Source organism: Lygodium microphyllum, chromosome 1 (assembly GCF_053477565.2).
Source record: "Lygodium microphyllum isolate KBCC chromosome 1, Lygodium_microphyllum_v1.1.10, whole genome shotgun sequence".
NCBI lineage: Eukaryota > Viridiplantae > Streptophyta > Polypodiopsida > Schizaeales > Lygodiaceae > Lygodium > Lygodium microphyllum.
The window spans coordinates 29,763,793-29,774,719 of NC_141135.1; the positions used below are offsets into that span (position 1 = coordinate 29,763,793).

The 10,927-nt window shown below is 38.6% G+C and overlaps 1 protein-coding gene across 1 annotated transcript; it reads left to right on the forward strand.

Annotated features, from left to right (window-relative positions):
- Positions 1-595: 595 nt before the first annotated feature.
- LOC148040951 (uncharacterized) lies at positions 596-2,208 on the forward strand. The gene is made up of 2 exons (XM_087687328.1): positions 596-1,320; positions 1,683-2,208. The coding sequence occupies exons 1-2, from the start codon at positions 847-849 to the stop codon at positions 1,710-1,712; spliced, it is 504 nt and encodes a 167-aa protein (XP_087543454.1). The 5' UTR covers positions 596-846; the 3' UTR covers positions 1,713-2,208.
- Positions 2,209-10,927: the final 8,719 nt, after the last annotated feature.

Here is a 10,927-nt window from a genome sequence, read left to right on the forward strand (position 1 = left end):
CGAGCCTAGGCGCGGAGCGCCTAGTATTTGGATGAGAGAGAGTGGCTTTAAGAATTGGTGTTGTAGCTTCGAGTAGCTCAAAACTATACATCATTTGGTGTGTGTGAGTATGTGCTTTTGTTTTACTTTTTGTGAGCAAATGAAAGCAAGCTTGCATGTAAAGAGAGAGCAAGGTACAATACAACCTCATGAGCTTAGCAATGATGTCAACCGTGCAAAGTTCAGTGTGTGTTGCTGGCCCGTTGGGAAAGAACTAGGCGAGCTAGTTTTAATCAATGGGACTGAGGGATGCACCCATGATGTGGGAGGGTTATTTACGTGATTTAAGAAGTAGACTAAGGTGTAGACTATGGTGTGAGAGGCGTTCTACATCTTCTACGGATACAAGTACTATCCTTTTATTGTTCTATGTATTGGACTATCCTTGGTTGGAACTTGGGAGGGGCATGTAGCCTGTAGGGACGAGATGAGAAGGGGCACGTGTTAAAATGCGCCTGCTTAAAACCGCCTCTCTCTAGAAGAGGGAGTACTGGCACACAGGCTGTGCTGCCACGTTGCGAGGCGCGTCAGCGACACGCTCGCGCTTATCCAGAGCAGCAAATCGGATACGAAGCTATCTAGCTATCTATCGATGAATTTAGAAACAAGTATGCAGCTGGTATTCAAACATGTGATGTATATGAATACTATGAATATCAGGAACCCACTCCTCTGACCATATCTTTCCTAATCAGGGATCTCCTAATCCAGCCCCCTTCCATTTGATCCCACAGAACCAATCACCCAAACCGGCTGGCAATCATCCACCACCCTTCTCATTTGATTCGAGAGAGAAATCGAGCTGCCATGGTTGAGCTTCTGGACCGTCGGTTTGGCAAGCCTCGCGCCGATGGCTTCGTGACGAGGGACGATTACTACAGCACTCCACGGTGCAGCAGTAGCAGGCGGCATAGTATCGGCTGTGGGAGCAGCAGCAGGAGGCACTATACTGGCTATGGCGACGGCCGCTGCACCACCTCGCAGGCCAGCTTCGCTCCGTCTTTCGTCCCCCCCGCGCCCAACAGATCACAACGGTATCAGAGCAAGTTCTGGCCCGCCGGCCTGGCTACCGGGCTGCGGGCTTCGCCCCCTGCACACGAGGGGCCAGATGCTGCTGCCACTTACGAGGCCTCGCGGGAGGAGGTCAATCACAAGATGAGCACCTGCCACTCCCACTCCCATTACCACAGCAACGGTGCTGGCGGTAATGAGGATGCTGGTTATCATAGCGCTAGCAGCAGCACGAGCGGCAGCGAGAGCGACGGAGATGGGAAAAGAAGGGTGAGAGGAGGATCATTGGCCTGTTTCTTGCCATTTACTCAGTCTTGTGATTTTATTGGAGGATCATTGGCCTGTTTCTTGCCATTTACTCAGTCTTGTGATTTTATTTTCCTGTGTTTGCCCTCTTGTTTGTGTCAGCAATTAGGCAAAGTATCGATATCTTGTAAAATGTACTTGTAGCATCATTTGGATCCTTGATCCCTTAACGATATCACCTTAGTTAGGCAAATTTGATCAATATCTTGTAAAATGCTCGTGGTAGTATCATCATTTTGTTGTACTTTTGGCTTATGAGTATCTGTTTTTGTTGCCTCAAACAGCATATATTTAACCTAGCATGCTACCTTGTGCTGTGTTGCCAGCAAAAGAAGACATTGGGAGTGCTTGTTTGAGGACATAGCAGCCCAGGCAGCTCAATGTGTTTCTGTGCTGCCTGATTGGAAGAATGGAGCTTCTTGCGTCTTTCATTCACGCGTGGTCTTTTGTATATATGGAGTGCGAAGAGGGAGACAGTACGCAGCCGTGTTCGCTTGAACCAGCTTGGCGAAATGATGCAACGCCATTAAGGAAGGATGCAGTGGAACCGTGCTGGAGTTTGTACATTCCACAATTGTCTTGTACATCCTCGTAGTTTTGCCATGCCACCCATTAGTCTCTTGCTTTCCAACTGCATGATGTGCCTTCGTGCACATTGGTGGCCAAGCAAAGGACGCCCTTTAACTTTACAATTAGTTCTTTGTATTTTTATCGTGATTTGATTAGCCTGTTCCCTGTAGCGTTAGTCCCATGCTCTTTTATGCACCAAGATGATTGTGTTAATAAATCTCTGATTACAAATTAGTGCTTGGGGTATCGCCTTAGCCAGTCCCATGCTTTCTTATGCAAAAAGATACATATGATTGTATTATTAAGTATCTCTGATTACGGAGTGTCCAAGCCTGCATGATGCATCCCATTTCCAAAAACCAAGATGCTCTTAAGAGCTACCTTACCATTGTTAAATGAGATCGCATTCAACTATTTTGACGAGATCAAAATTATCAAATGAGAATGTACGTATGCAAGGCTTTAAATTTGATGCCCGAGGTTGAGCTTCAAGACAAAATCAATAACGCTCGTGAGCTTCATTTTGATGCCTTTGCTCTAAATCTAGGCATCAACTTCCAAGAAGCTTACAAGAGAGCATTCTTAGATGGAACTTAAGAGAAAACAACCCTTATACTAAGGGTTTTAAGGTCCCATAATATATGATACAAAAAACAAGTATGAACTAGAGTGGAAAATTACAATAAAAACTTTACGAAAATCTTAAAGACCAAAAATATTTCCAAGGTCTAAACCCTTGTATACCATAGTTAATTGATAAAGTTCATGATAGAAAACAAGGTGAGCAACAAGTAAGAACTACAAGTCAATTAATCACTTGTGCTTTTACAAGCTACCATTTCTCATAGATCGAGGCTCGTGACGATGACTTTTGATTATATTTTGCTTAGAGAAGTCTCGTTCACATCCTATTGATGTAGGAGCTGAAAGAATTTGCCATAATCTCATCAAAGTTTGGATATGTTGCTTGCCAATCAAAATTGTTGGAGAGAACATGCCATGAAGTTCCCTCGCATCCAAAATATAGCATGTTAGTGAATGCATAGATTTCATTTTTACATAGAATAGAAGCACAAACTTTTGCAATTGACCTTAATTGGATCATGTGGAAGATAGTGGAGAGTAGTCTTGTTGCATTAAAAACATACATATCTAGAAATCGCTCATTCACACAATTTATGATCTTTCCAACAAATTCTTTTGCAAGTTGAACACAACTATCAACATCACCCCTTCCATTATCAAGAGCAATACTTGCTTTATCTTGTCCAAGCATTTTTGTAAAAAGTTGATTGATGTATATATTCTTCCTTATTCTCATTTGCGTCATATAATAAACCATCATCATTCATAAACTTGAGAAGATATGTACATGCTGCAAATGGTGGTTCTAAAAACTTGTAAGAGATCTTATTGTCACTTGGATGGTAGGAGTGATTGTTGTGATATCCAAAGTTCCTTAAAACTCCATATTTAGGAGGTTGCAAGTCCTTTAGGGCATCAGCAAGTATAATACTTTGTAGATCCTTAGTTTTTTATACCATGCTCATGCGTCATCTTTTCAAAGTGTCAATTGCAAGCATTAGCTTACATAGCCTTTCCGTTATGTTACCTCTTGCCAACCATCTAACACCATGGATTTGAAGTACTTCTAGAACTTGTATATTCATTTCTTGTAAAAGACTTTGGAAAGTTGTATGACAAACTTAAGAGGCATTTATCCAAGGGTAGACCTTGTTTGCAATTTTATCAACATAAGAAAGGCAAGGAAAACACAAATGTATCAATAATGGCAAGGGCTTCTCTATGAGCAATAAAATTTATGCCAATAAGATGAGGCACTTCTCTTTGTAGTCTTGCAACCAAGCCTTCGTGGATAACCAAACATCGAGTTGTCTCCATCAGTGGTGATGCCATATGCTCAAACCAATGTCCAAAACTAGCATAATAGCATCAAAACTTCGTTTGAGCAGTGCCATCAACCACAAAGATTAGTTGTGCAAATTCAACTTTGTATATACCTCTTCCCTTGGACGATAAGAATGAAATATAATTGATTAAGTGCTTTTCTAAATGCCTATCAATTGTTTTGTCTACCATTAAGGCATAGTAAGGACTTGACAATATATCTTGAAGTTGCAATGTATATAGATATTTTGACAGAGAAAAAGCAAACTCTTTACTAGCCATAATGTTAGTATAAGATGAATAGGCATTGATTCGAATGCCACTATATAAGCTAGCTCACAAATCTTAACAAACTTTTGGATTGCCAAGACTTCTTTTGCCACAAAGTACATGAGTTTCATTATTATAGTTACTCTCTCCTTATTTCTATCATTAATTGCTTTGACCTGTGTGGATACTTTGATTCCCTTTACATCAGCATCATAACTAGCATGTGCCCATTGAGGCTCCTTAGACATGACATGTTTTCAAACTGCACTACGCTGCATGGTCTTACATCCCTTTTCCCATGGTCCTTTCACCCTAAAATTTTCACACCACACTTCATATACTCAATTCTTTCCCTCCACATGTTTTAAACAATGATATTTTCTAGTCCACTCTATTCAAAACTTTCTAGAATACTCCATGTTGTGGAGTCTCGTATGAGCTGCATTTTTTGAAGTACTATCCGTAACATATCAAACATTTCTATATCACCCTCCATTTGATTATCCTTGTCTTCATTTTCAATCTCATTGTCTTCATCTTATTCATGCTCTGGAGTATGCTAAAGAGTTGATGATGATCTAGATCGACATCTAGATTTGTCTTTTAGATAGACATTAAGGTCTATATTTGGATTCACTTCTAAGTTTCACATTTGGATTAACTTTTTCCTTTTGTTTTTCCTTTCCAAGTATATCAAATAAAGTTCATTGACTCATCTATTTACCAATAAAAGAGAGGTATTTCAATAACGGTTTTCACAAACTTTATTTTTTCTCAAATAGTTTGACTATATGCATACTTAGAAGAATTAGAACTCATATCTTGATGCCTTTTGGGTGCTTTGGGTGCCTTGTAAGTTGCATAGAATCTTCACAAAGGGTAGATATAGTCACTGGATCAAAAGCCTAAGAACCTAAAGTGACATATAGGTTTCTACTTTGTAAATATTAATACACTACAAGATACACACTTCATACCGACGTTTAAAGTGACGAAAATGTTTACCAAAAAATTTTCCCTCATCACTAAACACGTTGGTATTAGTGTCTCCATAGAACCGTCGCTATTGGCATCACAGCCAATAATGACATAGATATCGACAAATGCGACACCAATAACGATGCAAAAAGCGACGCTTTGCGACACACATTGTGACACCAATAGCGATACGTGCAGTAAATTTGCGACGCTAATAACAACGATTATAGAAAAAAAAACATTCTACAAATAGTTACATATAAAGTGTACAGTGGTCATCAAAATGAAGGCAAAGTGTACTTGAATCTACTAGACTAATACATAAAATAAATATAAGATCGCTTAATGAAAGTGTCATGGAATCATGGCAAGATACAAAGGATGATAACAACATAGTGCATATCTCTGAATCGAGCCATTTGATCTAGAGACATACGTATGAAGATCTTCTGCAGCTCCTCGAAGCTCATCCCTCGACTCATCGTGATGTCGAAATATCCACAAAGGTCACCTGTACAGACAAAAATTGATGTTAGCATAATCAATATAAAGATTCAAGCAAAGCACGGTAATATAACTCTTTAAAAAATGATATTACTTAAAATGCATATTCTAGAGTACCCTTACAAGTGATTCATCAATGAATTGAGTAGGTGGATGCTCAAGTATGACGTAGCCTATGGTCCCATGTCAATCTCCTGACACAACTCCGCATACATTGGAAGGTCGATAGAAAGGTCACCACAAAAGTATGAGTCCACCTCGTTCTCAAAGAATTCTTAGCCTCCTGTCTTTCCATCATTGTTACCCGATTCTGCCTCCTATATGCTCCAAGCTTTGGGCGACCTCCACCCCTTGCAATATCGACCCCTCTGTCTGCATACTATCCTCATCTATGTTGGAAACATTGCTTTCATCATATACTCTCGCACTTCGGGGAGATAAAGGTACAACATACCACCATCGAGGTTATCGACAGTTTGGATAGAAAATCACATGTTCAAAATCACATACAATAGAGATTTAACATTCGTGACATATACCATGTCATAATAAAATTTAAAAAAACATGAGTTCATGTACTTGTTCAAAATGGACCGGCAAGACAAACGTCACGCGCAAATCCGTCCATCTTTTTTCGGAATCTATTTCAAGAAATCCAGATGGACCTCGTCAAACAGTTGCCCTGGCTCCTTCCAGTACCACTTTGCTGTCAAGATTGTGGGAGAGAAGGAAGGAGTCTCACTTGTAGCTTTCTTGCTTGCACAATGGGGGAAGACACACAAGGGTGGAGGCTGAAAACAGTTTTCCTCTTCTTAGTTGTGTAAGCCAAAAAAACTCTAATACAAAGAAATAGAAGAACCCTATATATGGGTCTGAAACCAAAGACAACTAACTAAGGTGGCATACTAACTGAGCCACGAACTAGTGTAGATAAGGATAGCTGTCGTCTAGCTATTATTCATGGGCGGTGTACCAACCGCATCTACAACTGACAAGTCGGTGACATAAATGCACAACGGTCACCCTGGCATATCACGAGTGGAGCTCGATATCTCAACAATTGCACCACTGCACATCAAATAGAATTATGGAGAGGCTACAGTAATCCACCATGATAATAGTTTGCAAGTTTCCAAAATACTCCATCTCTTTTATAATGGTGTTTGGATCCGTGGCTTGCCGTCGACTCTCTTGCTCGAACATTGCCATGATACCACAATCCGTTGTGAAGTGCATTTTGTTGATACTCTCCACGTGAAAATGTCGTCTGCGCGACCACGCCACATTGTATATTTTATACTATACATTGAAACGGCTAATTAGTTGTCACATATAAAATCTAGATAGGACAGCTTATAAAACATGTGGTCACCTTTGGACTATATCCCCTCGAGAATTCCCACTCCTCAATAGAGACCTCCACCCCTTCGGGAGAGACTGTAATCAAAGCTCCATGTAACCATTCACTTTCTCCTCCATTACAACATCCATCCTTTTTTCTACTCCATTTCCAACCACCACATCTCCGATCAGTCTATCATCATCCTTCAGTGACCATAGTATATTGTTATCTGAATCTACCGTTGGTAACCACCACATCTCCGGTCAGTCTATCATCGTCCTTCAGTGACCATAGTATATTGTTGTCTGAATCTACCGTTGGTAGCCACTGTGAGATATGCACTAACTCCTCGGACACCAACCAACCTTTAGCCATGCTACCTTCTGGTCAAGCTTGTTCTCGCATAAAGCCTTTCAGGGTTTTCATGAAGCGCTCCAAGAAGAACATCCATCATGTATGGACAGGTTCTGTAATCTCCACTTTATCTACAAGATACACCATGAGGTGGGTTTGTATTGTGAGCATGCTGGTGGGCAGGTACTTCTCAAAGAGACAAATTATCTCCACTACTCCCCGCCTTGCGGATTCAATAAAGGATGTCTTGATCTCCTTCTACGAGATCTATTGCACTAAATTTGACAACCTGTAAATCGTCCCACATATTTTTGGAGTGAGGCATTCTGTGATTGTGATCGGTAGTATAAACTGTCACAAATGAAGAAGCATTATGAACACTGACTAGAGTCAATAGCAAATATGCAGGCCACTTACAATCCATTCGTAGTACAAACCTGACATATCTTATGCCAATCATGGGATTTTAGCCCTGATAGTTAGTCATCTTTAGAAAAAGCTGATCTGAGAGAACGCATTATACCCGTCGAAGTGCGGATAAACCTGATAATTTACTTCACAATGCACTCTTCTTTAGTGGATAATACCCAAGGAGTGTGAGGTAGTTGCAAGTGACTATCAGCACCCAAACTGTGGCCAAAGCGTCTGCATCTTGCCTACCTAGCTCCTTCAAATCCATTTGTGCCATTGTAGAGTTTTCTCTTTCCTGTGATGTGGTCCCATAGTAAGTTGCCCACATTCTTGTAAATATGCATGGGATCTAACAAGTGGTTGATCTATAAGTGGGTCTAATATGAAAACTTGTAGAAAATTGAGAACCGCCGCATTCCGTTTGGATGCGACTCCGTGTGGACCATTTTCAATTCGTACCAGCTTTGGGCATTCATTTGTGCTGGAGGTCATCCAAGAAAACCTTCCCTCAGTTCATGACCCTTCGGCAAGAAAGCGGTGTGTCCTTGATATATCATCTTCTTCATGGTTCCTGACCTTCAAGAGTCCACAAGGGACATGCATGATAACCTAAGGTAACCAGACCTATCCCAACATCTCTATCATGTGAATACAAACTTGAATGAGCTATGATAGATATGACCAATGAAAACGGATGCCTACTTACCAGAGCACTCCCCGAATCTCGAAAAGTCATACATGGTCCACATGAGAATGGCTCATATATTGGCAAACCGTCGACCATTGCGCTTGCTTATATCTTCCATGGCGACCCCTCGACGACCCCCTCCTCCCACAAGATCTTAAGCTCATCGACTAATGGACGGAGATAGACGTCCATATTCTTGACTTTGTAGCGGCTAGGAATAAGCAAACTAAGGATCAGGTGTCCTTTCTTCGTAGAAATTCATGGTGGGATGTTGTAGTTAACAAGGAATACAAGCCACACACTGTAAGAAGTTCAATGGAGACCAAATGGTTCACACCATATAAACACTAAATAATGAAAGACTAAACATTGAAGCTCGATATTCAAATCCTGAGCCATCAAGATTTCAAACCCGTAGCTATGATAGTGTGACGAATAGTGAATGCCCAGGCCCCAACCTCCATGTTTGACGTTGAGCGAAACAACAATAAGCCATGAATATTAACTATTAGCATTTGAACAACAAAAGATTAAGGTAATAGAGACTATAGTTATGAAGCCAACCAGTTTTCTAGTGGATGACTGTGGACGTCAACGAAGTTCAAACACTAACAAATCAAACGACAACGGTGGCGAACAATAACGAAACACGAATCATGGCTCCCCGAGAATTGTGCACCGCAACTTGAAAGGCTCAATGCATTGGCTAGAGTCTAGTGCGCTACAACTTGAAAGGCTCGATGATCAATCTCGAGCGTCAAGACTGGAGTCTGGTGGTCGGTCGACACAAGAAACTCTAAACCACTTACTATATAGGAAAAAAAAAAGAATTTGCTAGTTAGTTTTCCACATAACTAGAAAGATTCTAATATAGGAAAAATCAAACTTTACTAGATTGCCAACCTAGAAAGATAGTTTCCAATATAGAAAGATTTTTCTAGTTAATTTATTATATAGAAAGATTTTTTTGGTTAGCTTACTATATAGGAAGTTTATTATCATAATTATCTATATAGTAACTTTCTAAAAAAGTTATTATATAATAACTTCATAAATAGAAATAATCTGTATAGTAGCTTCATCGAAAAAATTACCATATAAGAAATTATAATATATAACATCTATGTAGTAACTTTATCATACAACTTAGCATATAGTAGGCATATAATGATATAACAAAATCTCATAGAATGATATTTTTATATCTTTGATATAAATAATAATAGAAGAATACTTTATTTAAAAAGTGATTTTAATAAAGTAAAAGTGAATAATAGATTTTTTGCCAATGTCCACAATACAAAAGTGGCATACTATAATGTGAAATCCAATTTGTCCCTATTCTACTACATTAACATCATCTAGGCTTAAACTTCCAATGGCTGTATCTTTGATTATAACTCGTTTTTGAACCACCAACCACTGTACTATAGCCTTTCTCATGGCATCCACATTATGCTTTGTACGATTTGTAGTGAAAGTGGGATCTCTCGTAATGATGTTAAAAGTGGATTTTAATGATGTATATAGCTCATCCACCATAGCAATATCCAAGTATTTTAACAAGATCGTTTCTTCATCCACCTCACACAACATACTCTGCAATTCCAAAAAAATGATTTTAGTAAAAACAATTTATATTTACATATTTAGCAATACACACATATACTAAATAAACACAACACATATAACCTAAGAGGATTGACATTTATCAAGTGTCTTAGCATGGCTCCTAGCTAGCCACACATTGATGTTTTCAATCCCCTATTAAGCATCATAAAAGGGTTAAATTATCAAAATAAAGACATCCATATTTATCTTAAGATACACTCAAAATACCTTGGATTTATTATGATTCTCTATATCCCTTGAAGCTTTTTTCTTCATTTCCTTCATGTTATCTTTCATCTTTTATAAGATATAAATAAATTGATTAAACAAAGATAATATTTAATACAAACTATAGAGATAAAAAGAATGAGAAATATCTTAGTACCTTTTGGATTCGCTTGCTTTTTCAATTTAGAACTATAACATTATTTGCCAACATAGTGTTCTCCTCAATCTATAATTTTTTTAAAATAATATTATTAAATTATAATATGATATATATTAATATTTAATTTTTACAAAGCATTGAAGATAACTAACCTGTGTAGCATGTACAAGAAGGTCGGTAAATGATTTATAATTCTTGAGCATGTCATCCTTAAAAGAAAATGAAACATGTTAGTAAAATTATCCAAAGTTTTTATTAAAAATAATTATGAATATCATGCTCACCATATCAAAATTCTCATCTTTTTTTTTTGTGATTTGAATCATCTTGTGTATGTGACGGTAGTTCTGGACAATAAACATCCTCTATCTCCATCTTGTTTGAAAGAAAACTCAGTAATCAAATAAAAAACATAAATATTCCAAAAAGTAATGATCAATGAGGTGCATCATAGTTTTATTGACAAACCTCTATTGTGCCACATGCATTATGATCCAAACCCTCAATTTCTTCATTGTTAAAAGCTTGGGATTGCTGCAATGTTTTT